Genomic DNA, 17500 nt, shown 5'->3' on the forward strand with positions numbered 1-17500 from the left:
ATTTTTTGATTAGGCCCAGCCTTCTGAAGCAACACTTCAAAAGATCGGTTCCAGATAGATGAGTGGAGCTAGGCGGAACGAAATTCATCTGGCGAGAGTCAGGTTACTATGTGGATACTGTTTTTTAGAATTGATTTAAATTAAGTTTTATTTAGTATAATTTGTATTTTAGTATATTTTAGTATATTCTTTATCTTCTACAGTCCTTATTGCTTAGTTGTGTTTTTTTTTATATTATATACTTTTAATTACTTTTTCTGCTGTTAGTGAATGTGTGTGTGTATGTTGTCTGTATGCTACTGTGACCTTGAATTTCCCCTAGGGATCAATAAAGTATCTATCTATCTATCTATCTATCTGAACTGACCACATTTCAGCCCTCTAGGTCACTTGATATCACTTAGAAACACAACTGAGCCCTAGCACCAGGTCTTGTGAAGCTGTGTGCAAAAGTAGATCAATATAGAATGAAAATATGAGTGCTTTAGACCATTATTTTCTAAGGTATGCTCATGCATTTTGTAAAATGCCTATGGAAACTCCCCAAAGGACTTTTGGTTATCCAAAATGCATACTGACAATCAAATGCTTACTGCACATGAACCCCTTTGTGTAGAAGTATAATCCTGGTCTCAAATGAAAGGTAACACTTTGAGGTTTCTTGTGGACTATTTAGATTGTATGGCAGGTGTTCTAGACTGACAACACAAAATATGGAATAATTACACAAAAGTCTCTATTTTTGAATTTACTTTGTTGTTTCAATGAGTGTGTATAAGAGAGACTATACATCTGCACAACTAATATTGGATAATACAACATGAAGATTCAATGTCTATGGATTCCTGTGAATATTCAATAATTTGAATTTCAATACCCAATATGCTGCATCTACTTATTGCTAAGACACAGACACACAGCAAATACCTGAGGAAGAGAGAAAGTAATGTTCCAGAACAGACCCGTAGGCAGCCGGTCTGAGTGACAGGTCGCTGAGCGTGTAGGGCTGCAGCGGTGCGCTCTGCTCGTTGATGGGCCAGCGCTGCGATTTCACACCAGCCCCGCCATACCACTTCACGCCCGCCATAGAGAAGCAGTTCTGAATGAGACACCATAGGCGACGTTAAATCATTAAAAGCCTTGAAAGTGAAGTTGTAAAGAACCAGAGCATCACTCAATGTGTAGGCCTAAACAAACGAGATTGAGCTAAAGCAAGATGGACCGGCATGTACGCAACTGCTTGACTAACCGACTGAATAGCATTGTCAAAGGCCAGGTGTCTAACGCGCAAATAAATAGCTGCGGTTTCGTCCGACAGCTACAAGACTATTTTAATGATGGCCCATTTGCCAGCTTACCTTCACTTCCACATGACAATGTAATGGTTCCCAGGTGACATTATAGCACTCAGTGTGCTGCGAGTCACCGGGAACAAGAGAAATTCGAACATCCACCTGCGACTCCCATCTATAGCAGAATCTCGTTTTATTTAACCAACACAAGTTCCGAACAAATGGTACACCAACTTCAGGGTTCGCCAGATCCCCAACAGCAATGTTCAAGTAAGTTTTATCCCCAGCCGGAGTCTGGAGAAGTAGATGGTGGCTGCGGCGATCCCACTGGAACTCGCTAAGTTGGCCTTGGAGTATCCAGGTTTTGTGTGAATGATCCACGACTTGCCAGTAAACCAAGCCGATAGTAACGACAAAAAGTATCCCCAGGAGGAGGCACGCAACAGTTCCCCTCCAGCTCTCGCCCGCTTCCTTCAACGTGGTGTCCCACGACACCTGAGGGACCGGGCTGGGGTTCCTTCACGGGTGGGAAAAGGAACAAGGTACAGTATTAAATGACATATGGCTTAATTAAACCCAAACACGCAGAGATCATTTCCCCACAAGAATAGGCATAGAAGCAGGTGGTAACAAGTCCAGCAGGGTAAACTCACCACATAGTGCTGTGTTTGCCGAACAGATCATGTAATCAGTCGGATTTTGAGAGAGCCCTGACGGGCACCCGTCAGGAGAGGCGCGTCTGCTGCCCCCGCACTCCACTTCCAGCAACATGCATGGGGAGACGCTCCACTTCCAGCAACATGCATGAGATCAGATTCCCACGCCTGCCCCCAGTGTACAGCACAGCTGCAGTTGGTATAGTGAGGCATGCAATAGAATAGCCTACAGTTATATTATGCAAAAGTTAATCACTATTGTTAGGGTAAATGTTGCTGGCAGGTACACAAATATAGGCACACATTATTCGACAAGATTTGTGATTTACAGCAGACTGACTGCACCATAAGAGTTTCTAGGGCAAAGGTCAAGGGACCAGGCAATGTGACATACATATCAGAGCAGATCATCATTTGGAGGTGCATATGCATATGCTCACAGATAAACACTAGGGACCAGGTTTCTAAACATGGAAGCCTAGTCCTAGACTAAAAGCTTTGTTTCAGTTAATACTTCAACTTCATTGTAGTTGCCTTTTAGTCTGGTATAAGACTTTATGGGAAATCACCTGGGTCCTCATCAGGACTTTCCACAGGAGTTTCCACACAATTGCACACACACACACACACACACACACACACACACCTTTGTAAACTCTGCTTTGAGCAAGACCATGTCAGGTGCCGCAAGCGTCTAGTCTTGAATTTCCCCTTGGGGATCAATAAAGTATCTATCTATCTATCTAGCGTTCTCACCCCTCTGCCATGTGATGCACTGTTTACAGCTATGTCATTGTTCAGAGAGAAAGAGTGACAGAGAGAGAGAGAGAGAGAGAGAGAAAGAGAGAGAGAGGCTTTCCAGAGGGGGGCATCTATAAAAGGGCATGAGTAAGATTGCAGCGCCAGGAAGGTGGCACAGTTGATCAGGTTACACGGGTACCGAGGACTGCTGATGGTGGTTCTCTCTCTCACGCACACACACACACACACAAACACATCAAACTGATGTAATCAGCTGATGGTCATAGGGAGGGGTGGAGATGACACTATCAGTGGGCATGTAGGTGAGTGTGTCTGTCCATATGCTTGAGTACGAGCACCAGTGATTGCCAGTTGTTCTCTACCCGCATCTCTTTGGCTTCTCACAGTAAGAACCAATGCTGTGATCTCCTTGGTGGCTGGTGGCTTGGAGGCTGGTGCAAACACAGACAAAACTGCCTCACCATGTGATACTGGAAATCCTCATATAACCCCAACATACATACATACATACATACATACATACATACATACATACATACATATGGATACATACATACATACATACATACATACATGCATATGTATGCATACATACATACATACATACATACATACATACATGCATATACTGTACATACATACATACATACATACATATATACGTAACTGTATTGTTTGACCTGACACACATGCATTATACTCAAGGTACACAGTGTCTCATTAAGTTCAGTTCAGGCTCCTTGAGATAGATAGCTCTACAATATAGAGAGTAAGTTAGATATGAGCAGCTCTACAATATAGATAGAGAGTAAGTTAGATATGAGCAGCTCTACAATATAGATAGACAGTAAGTGAGTCTGGTTCAGCACAAGCAGTGCCGGTCCAAATGAATCTCTGATCTAAATGAGAATGCCCTCCCCTTCCTCTGCTCCTCTAGAGTGTAAAGTTAGCAGCTTGTTATATAATATGAATCTTGCTGTGAAGAAACTTTGTGAAATTATGCAGTTATGTCAGTGTGTTTTTGCAGCACAATTACACAGTGGAACCCATCTGTGCCTTGTTATGTAGTAGGTCATAACAATCTCTTGTTCCATGCATGTCATTCCTCCCCTTGGCCAGAAGAGGGAGATGTGTGGCGGTGTTTGGCCATTTCCAGAGGCTGAGCTGAGTATTTAGTGTCTGACTGCTGTTATTATTTCATTATGGTGTGCACACATAAGTGCTGTTTATAAACACAGCATGTGTGTGTGTGTGTAAGTGTTTGTGTAAGTGTGTGCGTGCACAAATGTATTTACCCATGTGGGTGAATGGTATTTTTGTCATTTCTTTAAATGGTGAAGTGTTTTTCTGTGTGTGCCAGCCAGTGGGTGATACTACGCTACTAAATCTAAATTTATGTGTGTGGTGTGTGTATATATACCTGGCAACCTCAGAGAATGACTATCTTATAACAGCCGTGAGCAACGCAGGACAAGCATACATCACACTACACATCACAATGAGGCTGTTTACATATCCAGTGGAACCTTCTGCTCTGACTGAGAGTTGAACCCCAATTCTCAAGCACCGGTGCCACCACACCATGAAAATGAAACTGAAGTCAAGACCTATTATAGTATACGATATTCATGTAATAACAAATAAACTCATTAAAACACAGACATAGTGGTGCTAGCTTTTGAAGACCTGCTAAAACAGGGGGAAGAAGAATGTGGGAGCCTGGAGAAATGCTGAGGACTGCGCGGGGGATTGAAAGGAACGATTAGGACCACTTGGGGCAGTGATCTCCAAGATGGCTCAGAGAGAGTGGCTCTGACTGATCCCAGAAACAATATCCCAGCTCCGTGTTCACAGAAGCACGCTCCTAGGAACACCAAGGACATCCTAACAAAGATAGATAGATAGATAGATAGATAGATAGATAGATACTTTATTGATCCCCAAGGGGACATTCAAGAATTTCAAGAAAAATCCTGGGCTCAAATTGAGGAAGTCACAATTACGAACACACTAACCTTCTGTATGGGAATGAAATGTGTGTGTGTGTGTGTGTGTGTGTGTGTCTGTTTGTGTGGCTCTGTCTTAAAAAAACGCAAACTTCCGTCAGTCCACTACTAGTGTGCACTGAGCGCTTACATCCGTAGTGCCCACTTTTTGATGGTTTGTACTGTCCCACTATCTGCACTATATACTTACAGTAAATTAAGCATTTGAAGTGTGCAAGTAGGCGGTTTGAGGCTCAGTGTGTGTGTGTGTGTGTGTGTGTGTGTGTGTGTGTGTGTGTGTGTGTGTGTGTGTGTGTGTGTGTCTGTGAGAGCCAGTTGAAAGCACACCCGATGATCATCATGTGACTCAGGCTTTTGTCAGTTTAATGTCTCATGTAAATGTCTGTCTTAACCACCATTGCACGATGGTACTAGTGGCGGGGTGGAAACAGCAGGGAAGGGGGAGCGGCAGCACTGACTGGACTGATCTGGAGTCTGCTCCGCATGCATATATTGTAGTGTCCAGCAAAGCCATAGCGCTTAATGAGACCAAGGAATACTGATGACATCAGTGAGTAACTGGAGCTTCCAGAAGCTTGGGCATGCCTGGACAAGTCAATGCATGTGTATACACACACACACACACACACACATACACACATGTACGCACACACAGTTATATACAAACACATACAGTTATATTACTGATTACTGTAAATTCACAACATCTGAGGGAAATTCAGCAGAGATCATGCTAATACATTCAGAGAGAGAGAGAGAGAGAGAGAGATTGTAACTTGCACAAATATTAATTCCAGTATGAAATTGTGAGGACTTCAGTAACTTGGGTCGGTTCATCTGCTGTATGTGTATGTATACAAGTTATTGCCCAACTCATGTTACATAATTACCTGTAACTTAATTTACTTTTGGTTTATTCATTGTTTCTTTGTTGAAGTTGTCATTGTTCTTTTGTTTTTCTTTACTATTACACCATGCAAAATTTGAGTTTATTAATTGCTGCCAATAAAGCATAATTTGATTTAAGAAAGAAAGAAAGAGAGAGAGAGAGAGAGAGAGAGAGAGAGACTTCACACAAGGCTAGCGTGTATGTGAGTTGTGTGTCTGATGAATAACAGTGGGCAAGGGGACCCAACACTTGTCTGTTATATTGCTTCAGGTTGCTTGAAGTCTGCCGATAAACGCTGTTTTTTTCCCAGCTCAATACTGGAATTTGAAGTCACGACCAGCCAGCTAATTCCTGCTATATTTATTCTCTTTGCTATTATGGAAATTCCATAATCTGTTATGTACATTTCTGTGCCTGCAACATAAGTGCAGGACTGTAAATGACTACGCATGACCCACAGAGCCGCTACTGACCTATAAGTGTGTGAAAGAACAACCACCTGATCTTCCATTAAGTAGCTGGAGCTGGGAGAGTCCAGTAGACACTGAGAGAAGACATGCATCACAGTCTGATATATGCGCACGCCACGCACAGACACACACACACAGATACACACACACACACACACACACACACACACACAGACACACACACACAGAGATACACACATATTTACACATGTTCACTCACTCACACAAAGGGTGGCAGTGGGAATGTAAACACAGAATGCACACAGAAGTACAAATATTCACACACACGTACAAACACATACATCCTGCACACACACACAGACCATACACACAAACACAAACATATACATCCACACTTGCAGAAGTATGCATGTGTAGAAAGACACCAACATGCACACACAGAAAAACTATAAACAATATAACAATAAATATGACATTGTTATTGACAGGGATCAAAAGAACCCATTTTCTGTCATTTTTAATGAAATAATGTCTGTGTAATTCCTGTCATTCATAGTTTACAATATCTGTTTCAACGAGCTTAAGTTGTAATTATGTCTCAACCACTTACACACACCCATACACACACTTTCTTCTTGTGTCTGTTCCTGGCCTTGGGCTATCATGGCCTCATGTTACCTTTGGTAATATGTGTGTCTGTGTGTGTGTGTGTTTGTGGGCGTGCACACTTTGATGGCATCTCTTGAATACTGAGGTGCAGAGATGAGCCTGTCAGCATATGATTATACTTCTAAACTTCAAGCAATTTTTATATCACTCAGCCCACTACTCCAGCAACTCTCTCTGTGTGTGTGTGTTAGAAGTAGAGGTTAATGCATTGTAATGCAATTGATCAATTCACTAACCAGGGGCTCCATTTCTCCGTGTCAGACACACACGCACACACAACAAGACAGACAGACAGACACACACACACACAGAGAGAGAGAGAGAGAGAGAGAGAGAGAGAGAGGCAAACACACTCTGAAGCCAACAGCTATTGTCAGTGAGCTTTCTCTGTGTTGTGCATTGTTCTTGTGGCATCCTTTTAAAGTATCTATCAGAATACAATCCAGTCAAATCACTCATCTTGTTTTCAGTGGTCAACAAGTCCGGTACCAATGTGTTTGCATGCCTTAGAAGTGTCATTGGAATGCGTCGCAACCCCCATTGTTATTGCAAGAAGAAGAATGTACCCTCAATTAAAATTCCACTGGCCGGGCGACCTACGGCCAAAAGGGGTTTAAACTCTACTCATTTGACTAAGAATGCGTGGAGTTGTTTGTAATTGCGGGCTCCCGCTTGACACCACCGCGGTAGGTTCGCTCAAATGCCGGTAGCGGGAGCTAACAAGACATCACTGACTTACTGTTACGTAGGTGTTTCTAGTAGGAGTCTAGACTTCTCAACACCAGGGTCGGAATCACGGTGTTTGTCGTCATATAGAAGGGATAGATGGATATCTAGACTTATCAAGACCCGTCGCTTAGCATAGGGCCTGCTTTCTGTCACGGTGGGACTGGGCAGATGTTGTGGCGAAAGCTGTGTGATTAATTGAGTTAACGGTGAGTAATTTGCGCCGGCCATTCAGGGGGAAACGAAAGCAGCCTCCCTGAAGACTACTTTTTACAGAATTATTGTTTGAGGTAGCTTAGTGTGTATGGACGCGCTTCTGCGTGTGCGTACGCGAGTGTGCGTGTGTGTGCTCGAATGTGAGGAAAAGTAAAAAAGAGAGTTTACACCAAGAAACTCCACACATGCGCAGGGGAAACAGAATGGAGAGGGGGCGCGAGGGGCGGGTTCGGTATAAATTGCCTTTCGCTACCAAATTCCGTCTGTCGCGCGCGTACCGAGGCAGCCCGAACATCTCTTCTAGACACACATGCAGCAGCTCACACACTAACCCGATTGCGTGTGCAACCTCTTTGTGTCACACACTCACACTAACCCGTTCAACTACAGCATGGAGGAGCGACAGCACTGCGCACAACACGCACCGTGCAGCACCTGCAGGAGAGAGCGCAAAGCAAACTTAACGGTAAGCATAGAGCGCACGGAAACTGTTCCTCAAATTTGAATCTGTTGACTTTAGTCCCGACTGAAGTCGATTTTGGAATACATGTTCCGTGCAGTTGAAGTTTAACCCAACTCGGCTGCACTTTGTTATTTCAGTTTTTCTTCGATGTGTGATTGATGTTCTGTGGTTATTTATTTTAAACGAGTCTTTATATTTAGTGTATTTGGTTGGCACTATACGGTTTTGCTGCACAGGGTACCTGTTGAAACCAGACAATTGAAGTTTTTGCCAATCCATACGCCTTGAAATCAGAAGATGCATTATCACAGAAACACCTGATGGAACACTGAAGTCTAATCACTGTTTGTTTACGTTTGCCTCCCGCAGATTAGAGGCGTATCGCCCCCCGGTCGATTTCTGATTCTGGCTTTGTCTTTGAGCTTGTCCATCGCCCAAGCTTGTGCATTAGCCCCGGAAACGCTGTGCGGCGGGGAGTTGGTGGACACGCTCCAGTTCGTCTGTGGAGAGAGGGGTTTCTACTTCAGTAAGTCCGTCATATAACGCACACAGCAGAACCACACTGTATAGGTGATTGTGCAATGGCTTTGACACCTGATAACCGATGATGACGAGCCATTATTGGATCTTTCAGTGTAGAACTGGGACAGCTCTATTCCAACACACACGTAACCCTCACTCTCACGTCTCACTCTCTGTGCATTGACACTCAGGAGGTTGACTTCTATGAGGATATTTGCTGACTGGTCAGTGCGTGAGACTGTGTTGGTGTACCTGGCAAAGGGCAGCGTGTGAGGCAGTTGAACAGAATTGTGTGTGTTTATGGATGTGTGTGTGTGTGTGTGTGTGTGTGCAGTGATAGTATGAGTCACAGGTGGTTAGAACCCTGTTCTCAGGTTCTGACGGTGCAGAGATTTATCTTGGGCTCGGTTCCTTGGAGAGTGTCCACTCTCGTGTCATACTTTGTATGCCTTCACACTCTCTAGTCACCATCATCATTACACAGTTCACTCGTTCTCTCCCTACCTATCACACACACACACACTTTCTCTCTCTATCTCTCTCTTTCTCTCAATGCCTTCCTCTTGTCTCTGTGAACGTCTCTCTGTTGGACTGTCCAAGCTTTTATCTTTATGTGTAATAGCCTTGTAGTCTTTGTGGGGGTTTCTCTCTCTCTCCCTTTCTCTCCCTCTCTGTCTGTGTATGTGTGTGTGTGTGTCTGTGAATGTGTGCTCTGATGCATGTATGTTTGCAGAGGGAAGGTCAGCAGTGTTTCAGCCTTTCTTTTGCTGCAGTTCGACTCTTCTTGCTAAACACAGACACACACACACACAGAAAGTCAGAAATAGAGAGAGAGCGAGAGAGAGAGACAGACAGACAGAGACAGTGAGACCACACGTGCAAGAGAGAGTAACCTGTATAGTATCAAGACAGTACAATCAAGAAACCTGTATAACACCAACAATTCAAAATCTAAATCTTATCTTAATCTCTCTGCATCTCCTTTCCTAAAAAGTCGTCGTGCACATGACTAATGGCCCCTCCCCCTCCTTCTCCCAGGCCGGCCTCCACGCCCGCGCGGGCGCTACCAGGGGGGCATCGTCGAGGAGTGCTGCTTCAGGAGCTGTGCCCTGGAGCTGCTGGAGCAATACTGTGCCAAGCCCACGGTCACTGAGAGAGACCTCAGCCGACACATCCTACCTGCTCTGCATGGGGTAAGACATACATTCATAGATATTGTACATACATTCACATACACATAGACATCCCATATACTCTCATATACATGTGGACAAACATGGACATACACACACACACACACGTGTCGATGGAAACATATGAACATGGCAATGGGTATTTTACCACTCACATCCACATGCATAAACACGCTGCATACACACACACACACATTTGAATACATTCATATGTGTGTCTATTGAAAACACACACCAACATACAAACAAAAACCCAAGCTCCCACACTCTGGCAGAAGACGTTTAAAGATATTGAATTTTGTGCTAAAGTTGATGTTTACTCACGACCAGCCCCGCGCATTTCCACAAACATGTAACCATGGCAACATACAATAACGAAGTCCCATTGGCTAGCTATGACGATGATGTCATGTCTCAGTGCCCACTTGAGGTGTGTGTGGGAGGTTGTGTTCTGTTTGGCACCAGTATGTGTGAAGCCTCAGCAGTCCAGCTGGCAGAGGCTCCAGTACAAAACAAAACAAAACAAAACAAGTCCTCTCTTACAAAACAACTCACCAGCTGAACCTAATCAGGCAACCAGGGTGGAGTGGAAGCCCTGCCTTGTCCTTCCTGGAAGTGTTATGCCTGAAGGTGAATCCAATTGTTTTTGAGGTCTTTTTCGCAACAGCGCTGATGTATTTACAACTTCTCTCTCTCTCTCTGTGTGTGTGTGTGTGTGTGCAGGAAACAGTCCAGAGGCCGTACCCAGTGCGCTTTGCCCTGTGGCAGAGGCAGGCGGTCCAGAGACTGCGCCGTGGTCTGCCTGTGAGATCCCGTGCTCCGTTGCGACACCCTCAGCTGGCGCCCGGTGATCACATGAGAGACGCCACGGACGCAGCTCTGCGGCGAGCTCTTGGCAGGCGACGTCCTTCGGCCGCCGCCACTGTCGGATCTAAGATGGACGGCGGCCGCCGCCAGCCTCTCGCTCTCACGCCGCTGGTCAACAGGCGCTCTTTTCACACGCTCAGCTCTCACCAAGACGAAGAGGGCGCCATCACGGCACTGCTCAGCAAGCAGCGGTCTGTTCACGCGCCCAGCACCAGTGTCCAGGAGGACGCCCGTGTCCGACGACCCTTGTCCGAGTGGCTCAGCACACTGCCTCTTCACAAACACACTGCCCGCAAGTGAAGACCGCACAAAGAGAAACTTACAAAGGGAATGAACTGAGTGATAGTCACCCCAAACCTTCCTGCTATGTCTGAGGCACACTGACAACACACACACACAAACACGCTTTATATCTCTGTCTCTCTCTCTCACACACACACACACACACACACACACACACACACACACAAACACACTTTATATCTCTGTCTCTCTCACACGCGCACACACACACACACACACAAACATACTTTATATCTCTGTCTCTCTCACACACGCAAACATTAACTGACACATATGCACACACATCTTCATGCTCTCTCCCCCCTGCCCTGTCTGATTGGCTCTCAGACAGAAAAGTGTGTGTGTTTGAAACAGACTTGACCGCAAATGTGTTTCCTGGCTGTCGTTGAGCCAGTCAAGAGAAGACGCCATTGACCCTCGGAGCTCCTTGCAATACAAAGGCGGCAACCAATGAAACCACACTAAAGAATAAGAATTGTGTTTTTGTTTTTTTTCACCGAGTGAGCGAGAGAGTGATGTTCGTGCTCCTGCACCTTTAGATAACCCAAAGAGGCACCCAAAAGCGACAGACCATTCGTGAAAGAAAAATAATTTGAGGAGGGAGTCAGTCAGGTCACTTCTGGTGCTATCATTGGGAGAGATGGACATGGGAGAAGAGGAGGCTTTAAAAAATGTGTTTCTTTTTAACTTTTTATCATTTTTACTGTGCTTTCCGTTTTAAGGAAAGTGGGACTTAAAAAAAGACGTATATAACAAGAAAAAAAAAAGCTTGATTTGTGGCTGAGCAAAGCTGGGAGGTCAGTGTTCCTTAGCATCGCCGAGAGGAATGACCGTGGGGGAACCAAAGATTCACACATTGAGTGGACTGATGTGCATCAGACCTGAAAAGACTAAAGATATTAGCCATAAACTACATAAGCCACTGTATCCTGCACTACCTTCACAATCCTGCAAAGAAACCGTCACAGACATATCTGTTGTTTCCTTCTCTGTCAGTTTTTCCAGATACTATTCCTACTTAAGATGTACATATGGAAATGCTTAAAAGTCAAGAGGGGGGGAAAGCAATAATGTTATCAGTCATTCTATTCTTCTAGTACACAAATGCTTCAGTTTGAGGTGAAATACTTGAATCTGTTTAATTTTCCCACAGAATTCAGAAATATTACGTGGTGATAACTGTATTGAACATGCATTACAAAGATCAATTTATCATTGTTTAAAAGTATTAAGTATCTACTAATACTGTGGTACCAATGTCACAAGAGTATAAGAAGTTTCAATGTCATTTGAATCACGTGAGGTGAAATTCAGTTTTCCATCTCTGTTTTTTTATGGAATGTCTGTTTCTGATGAGTCGTGCTCCGTGGAATGTTTTGAAGTATTACCTGCCCTTGAGAATCTCCAGCCTTTGGATCACTGCTTTAGAATGCATTTTTGATCATTCGAAGCCATTTTAAAGGAGGAGGAGTTTCAGCAGAATGGATTTTTGTTCCGTTGTCTTTTCTTTCCTCTCCCTGGAATGAGCCCTCTGATGTTTCTCTGCTCAGACACAGGCAAAGCACTGTACAAAGGCATTATTTATTTTCTTATTAAAAAAATAAATATGATTATTAAATATGGTCCAAATGAAATACGTACTCGGCACCAATGCACAACTGTTGACAAGCCTCTTTTTTGTATGTTTCTTTTGTATCTTGTACTGCTTCGTTGTGTAGATGCTTTGTACCAAAAAAGAAACACAAAAAAAGCATCCTCCTCTCCTGGTTTTCCCCACTGAGTAAAGTCCAAGTGCCCTTTTAAAAGCTGTGCTGTGGCCTGGTTCATTTCAGACAGAGTGAAGATGTGTGTGTCAAAAGCCTGAGCCTCCCTCATCATGGTCTCAGGGTGCTCTATTGGATGGATGCAATGGGAAATAAGTGTGTGTGTGTGTTTTTGCGTTATCGTGCTTGGTGTGTCTGTGTGTAGTGTGGATGTGAAGTGAATCTTAACATGTTGATTGTAAGTCTGTGTGTGTGTGTGGGGGGGGTGTTTTTCATGATACGTTACCTTTTAATCTGGATTTGGTGTGTGTGTGTGTGTTTTATCTGTGGTCTGTAATCTGGATGTGTTGAGTATGGCCAGAGTGGATGTGTTGTGTGTGTGTGTGTTTCATCTGTGGTCTGTAATCTGGATGTGTTGAGCGTGTGTGTGTGTTTCATCTGTGGTCTGTAATCTGGATGTGTTGAGTGTGTGTGTGTGTTTCATCTGTGGTCTGTAATCTGGATGTGTTGAGTGTGTGTGTGTGTTTCATCTGTGGTCTGTAATCTGGATGTGTTGAGTGTGTGTGTGTGTTTCATCTGTGGTCTGTAATCTGGATGTGTTGAGTGTGGCCAGAGTGGTGTGTGGATGTGTTCAGTATGGCCAGAGTGGAGTGTGGAATGTGTGTGGTCTGCATGAAGGAGCCTCCTCCTGTTAGAGTGGTCAGTAGTGCAGATGTAAACAACAGTGGACAACCTCAGCAGACACCACTGTGCACGACAGTGTCCCTAGCGCTTACACACGCACACACACACACACACACACACACTCCAATCAGCTGGGAAAGTCATTATTAGACCCTCCCCTGAGTGTGCCTTTGGGGGTGAGGGTGTGGGATGGGGGCAGGGACAGACTAAAGACAGACTCTTCGTCAACAACCCCCCCCCCACACACACACACACACACACACTCCTGCAACCCCAAGAGGGGAGAGGTTGTGGTATGAAATCATTTTCATGCAACTGGCCATTTTTAACAGACCACCTAGAAAGAAAATCTTTACAAATGAAAATATCATGTCCCTATGTTCATAACAACTAGGCCCCAACCGGGCTGCTACTTGTAAGACTGTCAGTAGGCCAAGGTGCTGCAGCTTTGTGTGTGATGACGATGTCATTGATGTGTGTTTACTCAGAGAGAGGAACTCCATTCAAATGCTATGTCCTTTGGGAGCAATGCATCAATGCCACATAATAAATTACCCTGATGTCTTCATGCCTCGGGTAAGAGTGGAATAGCATAGGCAAGGAGCACTGACGCAAATACTCACATTACAAACCTGACTTAACACATGTCTTCTGAAAACATGAAAGACTGATATTTTTTTATGCAACAGGGGAAAAGTGCAGCAGGGGCAAGTTGCAGAGAGAGATGTAAGGAATTGGTCGCTAGCCAACTTGTGAATGTGCTTCCAACAGTTTAGAAGTCTTTTCAAAGTTATTTCAACTTCTACCTCTTGAAAGTAATTTACTAAACGTTTTTTTTATTTCTAATCTCAGTGTTGCATTGCTCAGATATGTCCTTGATTTGTCATTGGCTTCTTCAGATGTTGTGATAAAGGAACAGCAGGTGGGCTTCACATTAAGAGAGCTGTAGACAGTCCGATGGGCGGTTGGCTGCATGCCTTTGGACAGGGGGTAGACATTACACAGCCAAAAAGAGACAAACTGACAGGTATGTCATGATGGCATGGCAGATACGCTGGGACAACTCGTACCCGTGTATGTGTGTCTGTGTGTTGACCTTGTCCTCAGATTGCCATTGTACTGAGCGGTGAGGGGTCGAAGGTCGTGACTGAGACATGCAGCCACAGTGGGAATGGCTGAACGAGGCTCCCTCTGACCCCTGTAGACAGTAGCCAGTGTGGTCTGGCGAGTCATGCCAAAAATCTCCAACTCGCAGCGTACAGGCACAGACAGGATGACTGCCAAGCCATGCTCCACTCTGATTGGACTAGATAGGCCTATAGACTCATCCAGGCCTGAGCCTACAGTCTGCTGAAGAACTCATGCGACTAGTAGCCATTTGAGAGGTGAGTTGTGCCGTGCCCTGTTTTCCTTTTAGTAGCCTGTGTAGCATCAGTGGCTATACAGAGCAGCTCTGTCAGCTGTGTGGAGACAGCTGTGGGGCTGCTATTACATCATAATATAGACCTTGATGAAAGGCTGCTGGTATCTGAGCTCAATAGTCATTCAGTCCAGCGCCGTGTTGAGGGGCTGGGGGGGTTTGAGGCTCGGTCCGAGACCCTGCGTTGGTTTCCCCCATAGCAGTGCCTTCACAGGACTGTGTACAAACATCCATCTGTTTCTGTGAGCACACACAGAACGGACAGCTTGACAACAAGAAAATGAAAGAAGAGAAATGAGCTGAAATGAACACAAACTGTGTTGGAGTAGGATCACAGACTGTGCCTTTAATGATGCACTAATACACTAGCCCAGTGAGTACGCACATGTGGCATGAACTAATCAGGGTAATGATATGAGGTCATGACAGATTCAGAGCAGAAACAGAAGACGTCAGATGGCACGACTGGAGACCATGAAAGAAAAGATGGAAACCACTACAATGACCAACTTCCTTTGGATAGCATAATGCTTTGAGAAAACTAAACAGTCAAGAGATTTCCCACCAGGACAAAGTGGGAGTAATGTCTTGAACAGTGCGCAGGCCTTCAGTTTCACAGCAGCACTGGGTCGACTACTGCTACATCTAATTTTAATTCACCTCAAAACATGTTATTATAGGCCATATGGACCCTTTCAACAATAAAAACAAAAACAATGCTTGAACGTTCTATTTGGGCCCCAATCTACTTCCTCTGCATTAAGATAACATATGGAATGTTCAAAAGGAAGCCTTGTGGGGCCAACTATGATGCTGATAATGGAACTCTCTTGAAAGGGTCCATAACACATCGTGCAAGAGGGTGTGGCAACCTGCTGACTGAAATCGAAGATAAATTTTCCTCTCCATTCATTCATCGACGCTCACAACAGGTTGCTGCCCGAAACTGAGATGGCAGAGGGACGGAGGGAGAGGAAGTAGCCGCTCTCCACTGTCAACGCTCAGGGCAAAATTGGCAGATCGGTTTCCACGGGAAAAGAATACAACTCTTGCGTTGCTAATATTACTGAGATATGTTCCACTGGAGATGAATACAACTCTTAGGTTGCTAATATTAGTTGCGCTGACAGTAGCCTAATATCAGTTTTAACACTCCTGGCTGCTGGGCTACTACCATTACAACAACAACAACAACAACAACAACATCAACATCATCAACAACAACAACAACAACAACATAAATATCTGCCAATATTGCTATTGCCATTGCCCAGTATTAAAGGTATAGTGTGCGATTGCAATGCTTAAGCAATATGGCATGAGTGCGCGTGGAGTTAGTAAGGGATATATCCATGGCTGTGGATTGGCCATAGGCACGAGGCCAGTGTAAATTCAGCTAATTACTCTCCAGTGTCCTCCTATCCTTGTAGTGTGCATACTAAAACACTCTGGTGTTCGCTTTGCGCACAGTTCTGGTTCAGTAAATTGGAACAAACGTAGTGGTTCAAAATGCACCATAAACTATTCCAAATCAACACATTACTTGAGGAACATGAGTGAGGAAGGGATGAGTGTTATTTGATTGGCTGTTGAGATCAAACATCAACAATCTTTTGGCAGATCCGGGGACTACACCTTTATGTGTACCAATGCTACTAGAAATCCCATTTCTACTCTTGCTACTGTTGTTTCAAAAGCAATCATTTATTTATTCTGCAGCTGCTGTCTGTACCCATGCAACACACTAACCACAAAAGACACACACAAAAAAACACACACACAAACACACTTTGCCAAAGCAACTGACATGAGACTGACATGAATGACAGTAAACATTAACCGCACAAAACACACACACACACACACACACAAACTGCACGCACAAACACACATCCTAAAGTCATTACACAACAGTACATCACCTCGAGGAAGGGGAACAATACTTTGTTTGTCCTCTGTGGCGCTCCATAGATGTGTGGATTCCACTGTGGCTACCGCAGGATAGGCCTGCTCTAACAGGTTGCACTCACAGTTTACAAATACTTCTGTGAAGCATCACTGCCAGATATTAATTAGACGACTTCCTTCTGGCTGTTTAGAGAATGATTCTGCCGCTTCATAAAAAATGTGGTTTAAGGACATGCTCGCCTTCCCCCATCACTCCTCTACTTGATCTTCTTTTGATCTCTTCTGATCTCTCTGGCTGTCACAGTTAGTTCATCAACAATTTTCAGCCTCCTAGTCCTTGTACCACACTCACACACTCACACACACACACACACACACACACACACACACACACACACACCACTGTATTTGACTCTGGCTACCAAAGGGAATTAGTCTTGGCAGAGGCTCGCGGAGGGAAGCATCTTTCAGCTGGGCACCGACCTCCAGCCCCTGCGGCTTGCTTCATCACCTCGGCCTGCTTCCTGCTGCTCTCTCCGGGCCTCTGGCAGTCCTGCTCGCCTGTTTACACCCAGCACCGGTTGGAGATCTGTGCTGATATCTGTCTGGCTGTCTCTCTGTCTCTCTCTCTCTCTCTCTCTTTTTTCTCTCTCTCAGCTGTCTTTCCCTGGCATTGCTGCCCCAGGGGAAGTGTCCTGAAACCTGATAACCCTTTCAGAAAGACAGAGAG

At 44.6% G+C, this 17500-nt stretch overlaps 2 protein-coding genes across 3 annotated transcripts in view; one reads left to right on the forward strand and one right to left on the reverse strand.

Annotated features, from left to right (window-relative positions):
- The window catches only part of LOC121682384 (SITS-binding protein-like), a 12048-nt gene extending 9934 nt beyond the window's left edge, over positions 1-2114 (reverse strand). The window contains exons 1-3 of one of the 2 annotated variants that reach the window (XM_042062519.1): positions 1946-2110; positions 1359-1809; positions 928-1099 (exon numbers count right to left, since the gene is read on the reverse strand). In XM_042062519.1, the coding sequence (XP_041918453.1) occupies positions 928-1099; positions 1359-1809; positions 1946-1950 (628 nt within the window). In that variant the 5' untranslated portion in view covers positions 1951-2110. Of the gene's footprint in view, positions 1-927; positions 1100-1358; positions 1810-1945 lie in introns of both variants that reach the window. The other variant, XM_042062520.1, reaches the window with a different exon arrangement.
- A 5373-nt stretch (positions 2115-7487) lies between these two features.
- On the forward strand, positions 7488-11205 carry LOC121682149 (insulin-like growth factor II). Its single transcript, XM_042062184.1, has 4 exons — positions 7488-8113; positions 8480-8636; positions 9671-9825; positions 10549-11205. The coding sequence occupies exons 1-4, from the start codon at positions 8039-8041 to the stop codon at positions 10990-10992; spliced, it is 831 nt and encodes a 276-aa protein (XP_041918118.1). The 5' UTR covers positions 7488-8038; the 3' UTR covers positions 10993-11205.
- The last annotated feature ends 6295 nt before the right edge of the window (positions 11206-17500 follow it).

This window comes from Alosa sapidissima, chromosome 14 (assembly GCF_018492685.1).
Source record: "Alosa sapidissima isolate fAloSap1 chromosome 14, fAloSap1.pri, whole genome shotgun sequence".
Taxonomy (NCBI): Eukaryota; Metazoa; Chordata; class Actinopteri; order Clupeiformes; family Clupeidae; genus Alosa; species Alosa sapidissima.